Source organism: Mustela putorius, unplaced genomic scaffold (assembly GCF_011764305.1).
Source record: "Mustela putorius furo isolate JIRA1106 unplaced genomic scaffold, ASM1176430v1.1 tig00000174_pilon_pilon_pilon, whole genome shotgun sequence".
In the NCBI taxonomy this organism is placed as follows: domain Eukaryota; kingdom Metazoa; phylum Chordata; class Mammalia; order Carnivora; family Mustelidae; genus Mustela; species Mustela putorius.
In genome coordinates, this window is record NW_025421304.1 from 37564970 (window position 1) to 37582661 (window position 17692).

Genomic DNA, 17692 nt, shown 5'->3' on the forward strand with positions numbered 1-17692 from the left:
CCCAGACTAACGTCTGTGGCCCTACATTTGATAACCTGTGTGTGTGAAAGGAGCAAATATCCAAACTATGTGAATAAATTCAAGCATTGTCTGTAACCCTTGAACTGGAAGAGTACCAATATTCATTCCTTTCAACAAACTGCAGCGGAAAAAACTCTAAATTTTGTATTGCCTTACTAATAACAAAATACACACATTTGTAACTCTGTGCTAAGTCCACAAAGTCAAAATAGTGAGGGCTGGCATAACAGAAACATTGCCTAGGCCCTGCCACTGACTTGGATGGTGACTATCAAGAAAGTTACTATTAAGGGACAGAAGGCTACAAAAACGAAACAAGAAAACAATCGTAAAAAGTGATACTCATTTTTAGTTTATCAGTGAAGTGATCAAATATTTGAGAAATATTTTTTGAAAAAATATATCTCCATGGTGACTTTGTCATTCTCAAAAGTATATATGCCATTTCAATGTGAACAAAGTTGTTTTGCTGTTTTGGGTTTTTTGTTTTTGTTTTTGTGTTTTTGTCATAAAGGCATGACCTTCTTCGCATGGCATGTGTCAGACGTTATTCCAAGCGTGGCATCTTTTACTGCTTTTGCTGGAAGCTTTTTACTCTCTGCTTTCTGGTGCTCCATTGCTTTTTCCATCCCTTGTTTGGTTTTATGATTGCCTCTCAAACATGTTTGTGTTTAGGATTGAATTTGAAAGTCATCCCCCTCTTTATCTTCTTTATCCTGTGCTGTAACGAGAAATTCAGTGACTTCAGAAAATGTAGAGCTTGTACTGTAATAAAAACGTGGCAGAAGTCAAAATATCTTAAGTAATCACAAAGGGTATTTAACCTTCCAGTGCCCTGCAGTAACCTCTCCCTATTGAAAGTGAGCCTTCAGGAGGAGCACCTGGGCAGCCCAGGGGGTTGAGCCTCTGCCTTCAGCTCGCTTTATGATCTCAGGGTCCTGGGATCAAGGCATCGGGCTCTCTGCTCAGCGGGGAGCCTGCTTCCCCTTCTTTCTCTGTCCACTTGTGATCTCTCCCTGTTAAATAAATAAATAAAATCTTTAAAAAATAAAAAAAATAAAAAAAATAAAAAGTGAGCCTTCAGAAATTAAGATTTTATGGTACACTTAAAAAAAAATACTTAGCGCACTAGCGTGAGGAGGGGGAGGACACAGAGGGAGAGGGCGAGAAGATGACTCTGCTGGGCCCTACAGGGCTTGATCTCCAGCCAAAATTAAGAGTGAGACACAACTGACTGAGTCACCCAGGCACCCCTTAAAGTACACTTTTTAGAAACCATCCAAACTTAAGCCAGCCATGCTTTGGGATTAATATGGGATTATTTATATTGCCTTACTTCATTCAGTTCATGGGAACAATATTTGTTTTGCTAAATTTGAAAGTGTAGTGCTATTAATTGTAAGCTGCTGTTTGTTCTTTTTACCTTTTTGGTAAGACATGTTCTATTTTAAAACCATTTAAATCACTGTTCTCTAACGAGATAGGTGCCTAAATCGTAAGTCTTCAGATTTAATGTTCTCTAGCTATCACAATAAGGATCTGACTTTCCATTTTCTTGGAATTACATGAGAGAAATCAGTCATGAGGAGTGAAACTAAGCCTTCATAGAGTCAGGAACAGTATCAGAACTGGTGGTATTTATCTTGAATAAATGTTTGATTTCTGGCTTTCTTTAGAATACATGCAGCCTAAAATAAAATTGGTAAACAGTCCTATGGTATTAAAAATATGACTAGTTCATGGTATGTTTTTAAGTTAACAAAGTTTTCATAAGCAGAGATTGTTTCATTTTTAAAAATACACAGGGAAGAAACCTCTCTAGTTTGAGCTAAACCGAGAACAAGAACTATATTCATATATATGTGTGATGTATCAGTTTGCCAGTGGCAAAAGAGTGGTATATGCGCTATTAGCATATACATATATAATACTCATGCTGGTTTAGCATAAACAGTGAATGTTGAGAGTATTGCTTAAATAGTAGGGAATTCTGAATAATAGCATGTGTAAATACATCAGCTTATCATCATAGAATTCCCTTGAAAACCTTGCCAAAGCAATAATGCATGTTCTCAAAAGACAGAATATGGGAATATTGACGACTTTTCTGGACACTGGCTAAGTGGGCCCGCTGTCATTATGAGATCATCTCGGAGAAAAAGCTTGTGGTTGCTTCCTTTTATGGGGAACCTAGGCAGGCACCACCAGAAGACCTTGAAGAACCAAGACAACACGGAGAGCACCAGAGGGCTTTAAATTCAGAGCACCTGTGCTTTCCAGGAGGCCGCAATCCAGGCATCGCCCACTTTTCCTTTGTCCCTGTGCCAAGGCTTGTGTTCGGTAAGTAAAACTGTCAGAGAAGCTGCAAACACAGAGATTGAATTCCCTAGAACATTGGTTCTCTACTAGGCTGATTTTGCCCTTGTGGCACTTGGTAATGTATGGAAGCATTCTTGATTGTCACGACTAAGGGATACTATTGGCAGCTATCAGATAGAGGCCAGAGATGCTGCTAAGTATCCTACCCTGTACAAAACAGTCCCTACAAAGAATTATTCAGTCCTGTTACAAAGGAAGGAGAAAAAGATCTTTCTTTGACACTCGTGCATTTGCCCAGGATAAAGAGAATAATTAATTCCCAGAAGGGGCCTAGCACTCTTAGTGTCTTGTAACTTTAAAGGCATTGTTGTATTGTGTGGCTGGTAGTAGAGTTTGGGGCAGAGCTGAGTCTGGACATCAGGAGCCCAGCACTGAGTCTCCTGGCACCAGCGTGCCAGTAAGTTTGGCCGACTGGTAGAGTATTCCCTGGGGTACCAGCGACTGCCCTGATACACCCTCAGTCATAGCCACAGGAGCCCCTCTGTTTATTCCCCACCTTGCTTCTCAGTAGCCCCTAAACTGCAGCACCAAGGTTGAACCTGACCCAAACCCAGACACCCCAAAAATCCCTAGATGTGAGACCTTCTCCAGTTGTGCATTTGGCCTTGGCCAGTTGGGGATTCCCAGAGAGATGGGCTGGGCTTCTGTGATCTCTCCAGGTCCTAAAGCTCTTCAACTTGGAGGCAGGAAGAGAAAGCCCATTTGATTCTGGGTTCCAATCATTTTATAGCACGGTCCTTCAAGTACAGGTAAATTTTATGAAAGGGGGCCATGTCCAGAATAAAGAGAGTACAGCTAAAAATTAGGGAATGTCTCCCTGAGTAGCCAGAGTCTTACGTACTTGTCCAAACATAGCCCGACCTTATTTCCGATTTAGTCTTCCTCTTGCCCTTCAGAAGTGCAACCCCCGCATCTCTGTCAGGAAACATTCTGTCTATCCAGGTTTCCTGCCCCTCAGGTCCTCCCGCCATCACCCAAACCCCCAGCAGCACCCCCAGGCCTCAACCCAACCTCACCCAGAAGGTGACCTCAGGCCCTGCAGAAGCCCTGTGTCAGGTGCTGCCACAGTTCCACTTGATGATTTTTTAAAGTTTTGAGAAAAATAGGGGTTTGGAAAATTTGATTAATGAGACATCCAAAACTAATAGAATGAGAGATGAGAGATAGCTCTCCATGCTTGGTTTAGAGAGGACTAAAGGATCCAAAACCTAACTAAGACCATCACCCTGAGGTAGGAAGAGGGCTGTTGCCATCGTTATAACATGCTTACTGCCCTTCAGTGGCAGAATTTCGTCTGAAAGGACATCCTGATTTAATCTGAATGGAAATGGGCAAAACCTAGAGTGATTTTATCAACAGAAAAGAAGCTAAACCCAGGCTGATGGAAATAAGATCCCAGCGGGGCTTAATCAGGTTAACTGAAAAACTAACAAAAGAGATGCCCAAGGCAAAACCCTCATATCTATCTATTCATAGAGGACTCTTAGTCAATATTTTGCTAGCCAAACTAATTATTTGCTCAAAAAAAAGGATACTACACATCTTGAAATTTGGGTAGTTCCTTTGTTCAGACCAGCCTTCCTCTTAATTCAAAATCATTATGTTTACACTAAAATCTATAGAATTTATAACCCTTATCTCAACAAAAAGGTTTTTCTTAAGAAAGAAATATTTTGGGGGGCACCTGGGTGGCTCAGTGGGTTAAAACCTCTGCCTTCGGCTCAGGTCATGGTCCCAGGGTCCTGGGATGAAGCCCCGCATCAGCCTCTCTGCTCGGCGGGGAGCCTGCTTCCCCCTCTCTTTCTGCCTGCCTCTCTGCCTACTTGTGATCTGTCAAATAAATAAATAAAATCTTTAAAAAAAAAAGTAAAGAAAGAAAGAAAGAAAGAAATATTTTGGGGGTGTCTGGGTGGTTCAGTCGGTTAAATATCTACCTTTGGCTCAAGTCATGATCCCAGGGTCCTGGGATTGAGTCCCTTATAGGGGTCCTTGCTCAGTGGAGGGTCTGCTTCACCCCTTCCCTCTCCCTCTGGCTCCCTCTCCTTACTTTTGCTCTCTCTCTCTCTCTCGTTCTCTGTAAAATAAATAAATCTTTTAAAAAAGACAAAAATATTTTGTTTTAACTTAGTGTTTTCAGACTGCCTCAAGATCTCAAAATGTAAGCGCCTCTGGGGTGAGTTCATGGGCTCTGTCCCTCGCTCATGCTGGTTGACACTCTAGCTTGTTTTACATGTTGAGCTTAGTCTTGATCTTGCTATTCATAAGAGGGGGCGTGAAGAACCACTGACTTAGGTGGGCAGGCTGCCAGAGCTGGAGGGTCCTCACACAGCATGGGATCCAACACCTCATGGTCCAGATACAGTGGGAAATCAGAGCTTCTTTTTTTTTTTTTTTAAGATTTTATTTATTTGACAGACAGAGGTCACAAGTAGGCAGAGAGGCAGGCAGAGAGAGAGAGAGGGAAGCAGGCTCCCTGCTGAGCAGAGAGTCCAATGTGGGGCTCAATCCCAGGACCCTGAGATCATGACCTGAGCCGAAGGCAGAGGTTTTAACCCACTGAGCCTCCCAGGCGCCTTGAAGTCAGAGTTTCTTGTAGGCAAAATCCAGATCGTTTCTTCACTCGGAGAAGAAGAGGTGGGTAGAACCTAAAAATTACTTCTAGACTATAAAAAAGTAACCAACCTCAACAGGCAAAACACACCTTTTTAATGACCATTGTACTATTATCATTTCTGCATTTCTGGTGTTTTGTAAATAAATCACAAAACAATAAAGAAATCTAAAACTAAGAGAAAAGGCATTACAAAGACCAATTGTGGAAAGCAGGTGTTTAGAAATACAGTCATATATTCTGTCTACCCATCATTTAGGGGACAGGAAGTCCAGAGTTCAAGTACAACCTACTTAAGCAAATGCAAACTATGTAATTACAGAGTGGCTAAATGGTTATTCATATTACAAAATGGTTTTTCAGAGCACTTCTCTACATAGCATTTTTACTTGGCACTTAAAACATAACTCATTTACAAATGTTTATATACAAATTCAGGAAATAGGCATTGAATAGGTAAAATGAGAGAAGAAGAAGGGCAGAAGGAGAAAGTGACACCCCTATTCCACAAGTGTCTGTGTGGGGTTGTAAGTTCCCAGAAATTAGATGTAAAGTAAGGCTGGAGGAAGCTTGTGGGGTGACAGTTATAATTACACTGACTTTTCTGTTCAAATAATTATTCTTAACCTGCTTCCCAGGATGGACCTTATAGAGCTGTAGCTAAAACTTTTGCAGACCTGGAGACTAGCATGAGGCTATCACATAAGCATATGAAACCCTGAGATATGTAGCAAGTAGTGGATATGATATATCCATGGGTATCAGCATATGATGCCTCGGACAGAAGGATATTTATTTGGACACAGGCTGGAGTTTTCTATTAAAACAATGTTTCAGATCTTTGTTGCAAGAGAAAAGAAATCAACAGACAGATATTTGCCTGGTTCAAAAGATCAGGATACAATTTGATCGAAAATAAGCACTTACACTTAGCTTAGGGCACCAGAGTGGGGCAGAGCGAGCCCCTGCCAACTGGCACGGGGCTGCCAAGGGCATCACTGAGGGAGGCCCTTCAGAGTCCCCACCATGCACTTGGCTTCTAGGGGGAGTAGAGAGATAAGGCAGGCAGAGGCTGACACTGGCTCTACAGTTTGCATTTTGTAAATGGCTCAGCAACGGAAGCAGGGCACATAAATATGAGGGTTTTGAGAATAAATCAAAACTCAGACCATGAAGTTCCATTTCCCCTGGTTCTACTGGAAAAAAAAAAAAAAAAGGCAAGGGGAGGGTGGGTGCGTGGTAAGAGTATGGAAGAAGAGAAGAAAAGAAAGGATGGGACAGGGCAGGGAAGAGACAGGGAGAGGATCAATGAATTCAAACAGTGCTGATTCCCAGGGAATTCTATTGTGGCAACTCAGAGCAGTCTGTGAGCAGAGACAGGAATGACAACTCTGCTCACGGTGAGGGACGGCAAGAGAGTTCTCGGGAACACTTTGGTCTCCAACGTTTGGGGCCTGTGTTCCTGCTTGGCCTCCGTGAGAATGCACTTTTGAGTGTTGACGGGAGGCCTTGGCTCCCTGGCTTTGAATTTGGCTTTGTAGTTCTGTACTCCGTGTTTCTGCAAAAGCCGCACGGTGGCGAGATAGCGCACGTTGCTGGGGTCAGGAGGGCACACCAGGTTTTTCTCAGGCAGGAGGGACCAGTGCAGGCAGCACCGCTCCTGATGCGCCAGCAGGGATGTCGGGGCCACCCGGGGAGGAAAGGGCAGTGTGTCATTGACCTTGAGGTGATTGGCCAGCTCAATGGGTCTCTTTTCACCTTTCCCATCAACTGTTTTCAATCCATATGCACAAGCCACACACTCATCCTTTTCCACACTCAGCACCTTCTCCTCCGGCTGCAAGAAGTTCTTACTCTTCTTACCCAGAACATCCAAGCCATTTGGGAGTGAAGCCTTCAGGGGAGGCAGAACTAAAAGGGCCCTGGAAGTCAAGGAGTCTGAGATGGAGGGACCTCTGCTGGGGCTTCTGGGGTCCTTGCCCCTAAGAGCCTCAGGGGTGGCCCAGTCTTCCTTGCACCACATAAACTCCTTTATTTGCAGACTCTTTTTCTCTCCCTGACCGCAGCGAGGAAAGCAGATCTTGCTAACCTCCCTGGAGGTGGCGGTGGTGGAGCCCAGAGAGTTTCCCCGAGTCTGGCAGGGGCTGCCTTGATCCTTCTCCAGACCCACCTCAGCAGGAGCCCCTGACCCCAACTTCTCCGCCTCCACCTGAGGCCTGGCCTCAGCGCTCCCTTGGGAGAGACTGCCACAGAGTAAGCAGCTACCGGCACCTTCTCCCACCCTCGCCTTTTTAAGCTTCTTCCTGGGCCAGATGCAGGCAGTTGGAGAAGTCCTTCCCCAGCCTTGGACCTGCAAATAAAGCAGCAGGTTACTCCTGGCAGAGCTGCTCAAACTCAAGCTGTCCAGCTGTGGCCACAGCCCCATTTTGGCCATTCTAACTGAACTGGTATTTCTCTTAAAATTGACTCACCTTTTTTTTTTAATTTTAATACTATTTTAGCCTCATAGTAATAGCATTTTTAACAGTATCTGTTAATCTAAAATACTAGCAATTGGATTTAAAACTAAAATACTAAGCAAAAACATCTATAAATGGCCATCTTGATGTGCTGACTCTTTATGTTTTCAGATGCACATTAAAATAAAGTCAGGAGGGGTGCCTGAGTGACTCAGTGGGTTAAGGCCTCTGTCTTCAGCTTAGGTCATGATCCCAGGGTCCTGGGATCGGACTCTCTGCTCAGCGGGGAGCCTGCTTCCTCCTCTCTCTCTGCTTGCCTCTCTGCCTACTTGTGATCTCTATCTGTCAAATAAGTAAATAAAATCTTTTAAAAAAAATGTAAGGGCGCCTGGGTGGCTCAGTGGGTTAAGCCGCTGCCTTCGGCTCAGGTCATGATCTCAGGGTCCTGGGATCGAGTCCCGCATCGGGCTCTCTGCTCAGCAGGGAGCCTGCTTCCCTCTCTCTCTCTCTCTGCCTGCCTCTCCATCTACTTGTGATTTCTCTCTGTCAAATAGATAAATAAAATCTTTAAAAAAATTAAAAAAAAATTTAAAAAATAAAGTTAGGACTCTTTAAAAAAATCAGAGCTGTTTGTACTTATCTCCCTAAGCTCTCTCAGACCGCCGGGCTGTTACCACACCTTAGGAGACTGCTGTGTGGAGGGGCCGGAGGGAGAGACAAGGAGCAGAGGCAGGTACCCCCAGCACCCCTGTGCAACCTGCCCCCCCATCCATCCACACCTAGAGTCCCCTGGCTGAGCGTGCCACAAATGTCACAGTTAAACAGAGTTGCCAGGTAGAAATCAGGATCACATTTGAGGCTCACTTAATAGGAAACATGATAGGTACTGTTAACCGAAATTCAAATTTAATCAGGTATCCTGTGTCTTCGTTTGCTAAATCTGGCAACCTTATATGTAAAAACAAAAAACAAAAAACAAACAAACAAAAAACATATTTCCCATGCTTCTACCATGTTTCAGGCACCAAGCTAAGGATCCACTGGTATTGACATTCGTTCATTTAACCCATGCCATAGCACTGTAATTTAGGTATCCTGATGTCCAGGATACTGAGTTGGAAACTGTCCTTCAAAATGTTACTATAGCCAATGGTAAGTTCTGGCACATTCAGAAGGTCTGTGCATTCCCATGCAGGGGACAGTGAGAGGCTGTGAGAACCACAATGTCTCCTGGGCCTAACCACAGGGCCAGCCTCTCTAGTCATCTTGCACAAAAACATCCCTCCATCATCACTCACTCCAGACCTCTGCACCCTCTTGCTACACGTGCTCAGTCCCCCAAACTCCGAAATGGGAAGCATCGCTTTTTCAAAAAGGCTAGTAAGTGCCTGACACGGAATCGGGCATTCCTGTTCTCCTTGTACACCCCTCTGGCCAGAATTTACAGATGAGGAAGTTGGGTGCTAGGGGACAGGAGCCCTCCCCAAGGTTAGCTGTCTGTAAGTGGTGAATCTGAAACTGATCTTTCTTATTCCAAAGTCCTGGCCCTTATCAAAGCCACAGGGATACCTCAAATATATGACAACCAAAAACGAACAAACAAACAAATAAAAAACCCGTCTATTTTCTTTGGCGTAGTCAAGTCCTAATTCTTAGATGGCAATTATATTTGGGGGCTGTAAGGTCGCTGCCCTGTGCTGAACTCTTGAGATGCCTAAGGACACCTCTCCCAGCCTACTCTTCCACCTTCTGTTCTGAAACTCTGTCCCTTCATGTGCTGTTGAGCTGGTGCTGGGTCTTCGAGAGGACCATGTTGCTTGCTTCAGACCTCACTGCTCTTGACCCTGACTTCCAGGTGATTTTCCAGCTTTTGCAGAGAAGGGTCTCAGCACATTAACTGACAGATCCTCAGGCTAACCGGCCTCTCTACCTTAGGTGGCTTCGAACGAGACAAATCCCACGCTCCCGAGCGCCATTCCTGCACCATCCCCACCATCTTCCTCTGGCCAGACAAGGGGGGATGTGTCTCCTGGCTCTGCTTTGTAGCATGCCAGCTTTTATTCAGGTGGATACTTATTGAGGGAAATCTAAATTCTGGAACTTTAATCTTTCTATGATGTTTACAGATGTTCTATTTAATCTGTTAAACAGGTGGACCTGAGGAGCCAGCAAATGTTCTCTACTTGTTTGACCTTGAGCTGCTGCCGAAAAATCCAGACTCCTGAGCCCCACCATGGCCTACTAAGACCATACTCACAAGATGGACCTGGGCACGTGGATTTAAAAACACCCCAGGTGAGCCTCTATAGAGGATCTATGTCTCCAGGGTGTTCCGGTGGTCTGGCGGGGATCTGAGTCCAGAGATGGGGATCAATGACCCCTGACTCTTTTGGTTCTCACAGTTGGGCTGTCACGGGTAAGCTAAATGTTAGTTGGGTTGCTCTGGGTCAAAAACATGCAGTCCTGAGGCACCCCATCCTGAGAGGCCCCTGGGTTCTGCAAACATAGGAAACTCTCACTAACTGCTCCCAGCAAAGTGTTCTCTGTCCTCATTTAAATGCTGGCCCACCGGTCCCCGGCAGCAGCTCAGGAAATATCAAGCGCCATAAGCCCGGGCAGGAAGCTGGCTTTGGTGGGACAGGCCCCTGACACTTGGGACAAGGTGGCCTGAGAAGCCAGGGAGGACGGGTGTGCAGAGAGTGAAGAGCAACCGGCAGCAGGCGGGAGCAGGTGGCGTGGCACGATCGTCCCCAACAGACTGAGCAGCAAACATATTCTCAGCACGGGACACATTATGGATTGCATGACTGTCTCCCCCCAAATTCCTATTTTGAAGCCCAAATCCCCAAAGTGATGGTACTTGGAGGTGGGCCTTTGGAGGTTATTAGGGTTAATGAAGTCAAGAGGGTGGGGCCCTCAAAATGGGATTAGTGCCCTTATAAGAGGAGGTGGAGATAAAGGGTCTACTTGCACCACCAAGGAGGGCCATGTGAGCACAAAACAGGAAGAGGATCCCCCACCAGGACTCAACCATGCTGGCACCCCGATCTCAGAGGTCCGCCTTCTGGACTGTGAGAAATAAATGTCTGTTGCTTATGTCCCCAGTCTATGGTATTGTTAGAGAATCCCTGAACTAAGACAGAGCTGGGTCATTCCTTGTGGTGTCCTGGCATCCTGGGCACTGTGGGATGTGGAGCAGCACCCCCGGCCTCTGTCCGGTAGATGCCAGTAGCACCCCTTTCCCTCACCTGCAGTTGTGTGACATCGCGGCTGTTCTTAACACCTGCCTCCTAGGGCTGTTGAGAGGCTGAATGAATTGGTGTACGGGAAGCATTTGGTCCTGCACTTGCCAACACTAATGGGCCGCAAATACCCAATTAAAGGTACTGCTATTGCCATTCTGTGTATTTTACCTCTATTCCTAGAGTTTCTATGTTTCGTTGATTATACATTTTTTGGTAGTAACTAGTTTTGGCAAAAGTAAAAGGAAAGGCTGGCATTGAAACACAGATGCCCGAGGCACCTCGGTCAAGGAGATACTCACAGCTTCTTCCCACCCCGTTCCAATGACAGATTCCATGGCTTTTTCATCTTGTTCAAGCGTAATGTCACTGATACTGAGAAGACAACAAACATGATTCTTTTCACTTCTTTCATCCAGGCAAGTATAGGTTAATTCTGTTTCTTCTGGGCTGTGAATTTCATTATTTTCACTATTTTCTGATTCCGTCTCATTTTTCTGACAGAGATCCATTACTGTGATTGGGGCTGAAGGTTTTTAACATCTTCTTCCTGTAGCATGAAATGCAGGCTGAACTTAGTTTGTAATATGCATTTCTTAAAAACTGAAAGAAAAAAAAACCTAAATCTATAACTCACGCAAAATAACAACAAGACACATTCCAGAATAGACTGTAAGAAATATTACAAAACCAGCCATTGCCAGATATTGATACTATAAAAGATACAGCTATTTGGAAAGACTAATGGATTTAATTAAAGACCAAAGTTGGGATTGAACAAAAGAGGACAGGAAGATGTTAGTGGAGGCTTTATCCCTCGTGATGGGGTAGAGCGAGGCAAGGAATATAGGTTTAAGCACCCCTGTCCTCCATTCCAAAAAAAGTCCAGATGCTTCTGTGCAAACACCATGGGAACTGTGGTGGGCATGTGTGACCTGGCCACTTTCTCTTCTTTCCCTTCCTGGCAACTCTGGACACCGGTCGAGGCTGGGGAGCATGTGGTCTAGGCTGGGTCAGTGTGCGCATCCCAGTCCAGCCTGGATGACTGGGTCCTTATGAAAATGGACATCTGGCACAGACATGCAGAGAGGGAGGCCATGGGAAGAGTCTAAGGGAGAAGACTGTAAGCCACGGAGAGGGGCCCTAGAGCAGATCCTTCCCTCATAGCCCTTGGAAGAAACCAAGCCTGCTGACACCTTGATTTCAGACTTCCAGCTTCCAGAACGGTGAAACAATCCATTTCTGCTGGTTAAGCTTCCCCATGGTCTTTGGTCTGTTGTCCTATGTGAAGGCAGCCCCAGCACACTGGTACCGTTCACAGTGGTAATGGTCTCAGCAGGAATGATGATGAACGCGATACTGTCCAGCCTTCACTGATGCTTGTCCAGGTTGAAAAATGCAGCTTGGCATTTATAATCAGCCAAAGAGTTAGGAAAGTTGTCATCCTTTTTATTTTTGTTTTTGATTTTAGTAGGCTCCACACCCAGCATGGAGCCTGACGCAGGGCCTGAACTCACAGCCCTGAGATCAAGAGCTGAGCTGAAATCAAGAGTCAGATGCTTAAATGACTGAACCACCCATGGAAGGTTATCATCCTGATCAGGAGCACAGACTTGGATGCCCAAAAGCCAGAGTTCCAATCCTATCAGTAGCTCTATGACCTTGGGCAAGTCAATTTTCCGGGTCTGTTTGCTCATCTCTAAGAAGGGCACGATTATAGCACCTTCCTACAGACAGAGGCTCCTTCTGAGCACCCCACAAGCCACAGAGATGAATCCCAGGGCCCAGACAGTGACCTCCAGGGGTCCGGCTGCATGCTGATGGGCAGCCAGGGCCTTCTGGAGGATTCCTTGCCTGTAATGACACAGAGGCCACACACTTGGCTTTCTCTCACCCTAATGAGCCCAGCCAGAAACCCACTTATTAAGTTTTCTATTGAGGTACAGATTAGTAACTTCTTAAAATATTATCTGTTTAATTACCATTTTGGCTTTTTCACATAGGCTTAAAGTAGCATTTTGAAGCAAATAAAGTTCCATTTACCTATGGAAGTTCAAATATCTTTGGACATCCTAATCGTTTCCAATATGAGATCAGAGGAAATGAAAGAAATCTGAAAGGAAAAAAATGATATCAGAAGTGGCTAAACCAAAAGGAAAAAAAAAAAAAAAAGAAGTGGCTAAACCCCCAGAAGCGCTATTCTGTTTACCAAGAATAGCATGATTAAGGACTAGACTACAAACTAGCCTGATCCTTTCATCTTGTGAAATTTCACTTCAGTCACTACTCAGGCCCAAGAAGCTCCTAACTCAGTCGTGTTCTCTTCTGGATGACCCATTTGCTTGTACCACAAAATCCCAAAGCCTTAACAAGTATACAGTTAAAAAGGAAAAAAAAAAAGTAGAGAATCAAAAGCAAAGCCATTTATTTAAATAAGAAAATAAATAAGCACTTGAGGTTAATGTAGCAAAGAAATAGGTAATATTTATGAGGGATTAAGTATAGCTAGAATGTTCAAGTCAATAAGAAAAAAGTTCTGGGCTTGAAGCGTCTCTGCTGGCAGGGTGCTAACAGAACTAACTACCTGTTCTAGTGGCTCTAATTTACTGGGTCTCAAACTTAGCTGTACCTTAGAATAACGCCACAAACCCTACCCACAGAGATTCTGATTCTTACTGGTCTGGGCCAAGTCTGGCCATCACAACTTTCAAAACCTATATAATCCAGCAGCGCTATTAGGAAGATCTCCCTTATACTGACCCCAATACAGGTTTCCCTGCCCCCTCAATATCCTCCACCCTCATGTCCTCCTCACTTTGCCCTCAAGAGCAAGGCTCTGTGATGGGAAGCCTTCCCATCCATGAATGGACTTGAGGAGCTCTAGGACACTTCGAAAAATGCTCAAGCATTTTTCTCAGGAAAAGGGCTTGCATCAGAGGTACAGAGCTGTCTGTCACTGCAAAGGGTTGAAGAGTCATTGATCTGAAGATGGCCTGTTGCCTCAGCTCCCAGCCAGCCCTTTGAAATGGATGAAAAGTTTCCACATACTCTTATGTCTGTCAGGTTAACTATCTCCAGCAACTTCAACTATTTCTCACATGTCGTGAGAATATGTGAAATGTGAGAGGAAGACAATATAATCTCTGTATCAAGACAGACAAACGGCAGAGGCCAAAGATGTGGTAGTGAGGAAGGCCCTATTTTGGAGTCAATAGAAAGAAGTTGGACCCTGTGAGGGTACCAGAAGAAGTTCCAGTCACATTATACTCCCAAACCAGAAGAAGTTCCAGTCACATTATACTCCCAAACCAGAAGAAGTTCCAGTCACATTATACTCCAAAATGCCAAAAGAAAGCCAGGTAATGATAATATTAAATAATAAAAGTGAGAGCGCCAGGCATTGTTATAAGCACTTCACACATTTGTTATAAATACTGCATTTTATAAGTACTTTATTCATTTAAGGGAAGATCATGGGAACAGTATTGATGCCTTATGACCAAACACTAAAAAATCATCTGGGAAGTCAGTAAACAGACTATTCTTAGTCAAATGGCCAGATTACTGCATACCAGATAGCTAGGTGCTCCTCGGTAACACTGGTGTTCAAACTGGATTAAGACGCTCCACTACTAAAACAGAATGTTGGCGGTCTTTTCCTAATCAGAAAAAAAAGAAAAGAAAAGAATTGAGTTAGTGGAAAGAACAATCTTCATTTAAAATTTTTCTCCAATAACCATGCCTTCAAGTTGTATTGCCCATTCTTATCTTCTGGCTCATGTAAGAGACAACAAACAGAAGTATACACGAAACAATCAAAGATCAACAATATCAAGAGTGGATATGTGATTTCTTGTATGCATTCTTACTTTTCTGTTGAAAGGCAGAAATCTGTAGGGATGTAATAGTCATATTTTCTGATAGTAAAATTATGTCTAGTTTACAGATTTGGAGTCAATCAATAGGTCATCCTATACCACTTTCCAACTTCTGTGGAGCTTTACAATCATATAACTGAGAGCTTATTACTTTACAAGCATCTTGTTTCATTCCACCAGTAGCTCTAAAGATTAGAATGACACGTGCAACCCCGAAACTCATGCTCCTCAGTTCCTGGTGTTCCCCCCAAAAGTGACATGATAATCCTGAAAATAATTGAAGACAGCTATTATTTCTTCAGAAAAGAATCTCAAATTCCCTCATCTTAAGAATGTATAATTACTGATAATGTATAATTATAAAGATAATTAAAATACAGTACCTGGAAATGAGGGTAATATTTCAAATGTGGTCTGGCTAGAAATGCCTATTTTGAAAACTGACTCCCTTTGATCTGAAATCTACACCTATTAATTGAACAAAGATTGCTACATTTTTTTTTTGAAGATTTTATTTATTTGAAGGCAGAGATCACAAGTAGGCAGAGAAGCAGGCAGAGAGAGGGGAAGAAGCCAGCTCCCAGCTGAGCAGAGAACCCTATGTGGGGCTCAATCCCAGGACCCTGGGATCATAATCTGAGCGGAAGGCTGAGGTTTTAACCCACTGAGCCACCCAGACACCCCAGATTGCTACATTTTTAAAAAAGCAATGTCTCAATCCTGGTTAACACTGATCTGGAGGTCATCTATAACTTCTATATTTTTTTCCCACATGAATTGTTAATAATCCTTGCCTTTTTCACTCCATATCCATGCTGTTAATTTTCTTCAAAAAATTTTTTTTCTTTTTGGGGCACCTGGGTGGCTCAGATGGTTAAGCATCTGCCTTCAGCTCAGGTCATGATCTCAGAGTCCTGGAATCAAGCCCCATACTAGGCTCCCTCCTCAGCGGGAAGCCTGTTTCTCCCTCTCCCACTCCCCCTGCTTGTGTTCCCTCTCTCGCTATCTCTGTCCAATAAATAAATAAAACCTTTTTAAAAATAGCAAGAAATTTATCCGCCCCCCCTTTTTTTCACTAGATATAGACCTCTGGATGGATCGGATCTTTCCAAAATTTCCTCTTGTTGGTTTTGGACATCATTCCAATCTGCTTAGATATTTGTCAGTCTGACTGTGACTCCCCACAGCTTGGTCATTCCTTCCCACTTTAAGACTTGCAATTTGATAGGCATACCTCCTGTAACTTCCTCTAAGTCCCCGATAAAATATTGGCAAGGAGAGGGTAAAGGATAATGCCATGTGTTTATCCCTTGTACTGGGGCATTTACTAATTATCAACCGGCTACAAATTCACCTCAGTATAGAATTATTTGGCCTATGCATATAAATCTCATCTATAGGATTCGTGATCCATCGATTTAGGTAAACTTCATTTTTTTTTTTTTAAAAGGACTACCAAGAGTTTAGAAATTCACATTTATGTTGATGTCTATTAATTTTTAAAATATTTACTCTCTATCTTAGGCTTGAAGAAGATTGTTGGTTCCAAACAGTCCCAACACAACTACAGCGCTGCATTGAAAAGGGTGTTAAGACTTGGCCACTGCAGGAAAGAGTTCTGTGGTTGATTAATGATGTCTGCTAGAGAATAAAGAGTGGTAACACACATGCTACCTATTTGCCATTGCTTATATAAAAAGTCAGATTCCAAATGCCTTATTCTAGATTCCTACACCTGGTTGACACATTCTCAGGTAATTAAGGAGGGGGTGTTAATGGGCCAGGAGAGGTGAAAAGCCCAGGACACTTAAGTCAAAAGCAAACTATGATCCCTTAAAACTCCTTGCCATCTCCTTGGCTCTATACCATGCCCTACACCCTGCCCACTTCTTTCTGGAAGCTTCAGGTTTAAAAGAATCTTGAATCTACGTCCGAATTTCAGCCTGGGAAAGAGAGGCTTCTCATAGTCTCAACTAGAATACGGAATGGGCGGTCCTGTGGACCCTTAACAACATGTGTTGGGTGAGGAAATCAATGAACAGAAACACCGTTAGCTATGGTAGAAGCGAAGTTTCTTAATACAGAGCTAAGCTTCAGGCATATGAGGTGGTTAAAGAGGTCTTGAAGAGGGTCTTGGGCACGCTGATCACTGGTCATATAGTTTCTAAAGGAAAATGATATGAAGGCTTCAACCTAATTTACAGTTTTGGAACACAGCTCCGCAGGGAGTTGAATCTGCCTCAAAGTTAAGCACATGCACCACTCAATTTGCACAGTCTGTTCACATTTTCAGGAGTATAAATCTTATCTCTCTACGTTAATTATCTTGCTCCTTATGCTTCTTTCGCGCCCACAGTGCACAGCAGCTTCGACGACCCATAGAAGGAATCCTATGGGCGTGATTCATACAACCATCCCTCCAGATCAGCCGCTTGGGTTTTTACTGCAGTCCCAGTCTCCAACCCTTCCGCTCTTTCCACTCACACCCGTTCCCTCGCTAAGTGCCTATCAGATGCCTAGCTCTGGTAATAAAATAGTAAAGCAATGCCTGTCTTCTCAGCTTACAAGTCTACATGAAAGCACAAGTCATCAAACACACACAATCCACCTGTTGCTCCTAAAGCCCAGGCGCTTCACACCTGGCTCTTCCCTTTCTCAAAATGGCCCCTCCCCTTCCCCGAGGCTCCTTCCCTTCTTTCAAGATCCTTCCTCCTCGTCACCCAGCAGCTCCTGCCGTGCCACAAAAGATGCCTACCCTTCTTTCAAGAGCTGTCCTCTCCCGCGAAACGTAACCCCTTACCTACGAGACCTTCCCCTTCCTCCCTTGGCTCCTCCCCCCCAGGGCTCCGCCCTTTCAACAGCCCCTCCCACTGCCACACCCATTCCTCGCCGCTCCTCCCCGGGGCCCGCCCACTCTTATGCCAGCCCCAGTCCACACTACTTCAAGCTTTCGCCTTCCCGCCTCGGAGCGCAGCTTCCTTTCCGACCCGGCGGGGCCTGTCGCTCTGCCGCCTGTGGAGTGGTCTGGGGCCTCGCCCCGGAGGCGGGGAAGCGGCGGCGGCCGCTCACACCCTTCTGTGGGCCCCACGGGATGCAAGGCCC

The 17692-nt window shown here is 44.4% G+C and overlaps 1 protein-coding gene across 5 annotated transcripts; it reads right to left on the bottom strand.

Annotated features, from left to right (window-relative positions):
* Positions 1 to 5085: 5085 nt before the first annotated feature.
* CUNH16orf46 (chromosome unknown C16orf46 homolog) lies at positions 5086 to 17648 on the bottom strand. 5 transcript variants are annotated; one of them, XM_013056999.2, is made up of 6 exons: positions 17532 to 17648; positions 14285 to 14371; positions 12756 to 12825; positions 11909 to 12251; positions 11015 to 11262; positions 5086 to 7361 (listed from the first exon to the last, which is right to left on the bottom strand). In XM_013056999.2, the coding sequence occupies exons 5-6, from the start codon at positions 11222 to 11224 to the stop codon at positions 6366 to 6368; spliced, it is 1206 nt and encodes a 401-aa protein (XP_012912453.1). In that variant the 5' UTR covers positions 11225 to 11262; positions 11909 to 12251; positions 12756 to 12825; positions 14285 to 14371; positions 17532 to 17648; the 3' UTR covers positions 5086 to 6365. The 5 variants fall into 5 exon arrangements, with proteins under 5 accessions (XP_012912453.1, XP_044932272.1, XP_004753980.1 ...); XM_045076337.1 differs by lacking the exon at positions 11909 to 12251 and having other exon boundaries at positions 11015 to 11087; XM_004753923.3 differs by lacking the exon at positions 11909 to 12251.
* Between the last annotated feature and the right edge of the window lie 44 nt (positions 17649 to 17692).

Coding starts and splice junctions, on each gene's coding strand:
- CUNH16orf46 (XM_004753923.3), bottom strand. CDS start 11,224: ATGGATCTCTGTCAGAAAAATGAGACGGAATCAGAAAATAGTGAAAAT. Junction 7,362..11,014: donor GAACGGGGTGGGAAGAAGCT/GTGAGTATCTCC, acceptor CTTTATTTGCAG/GTCCAAGGCTGGGGAAGGAC.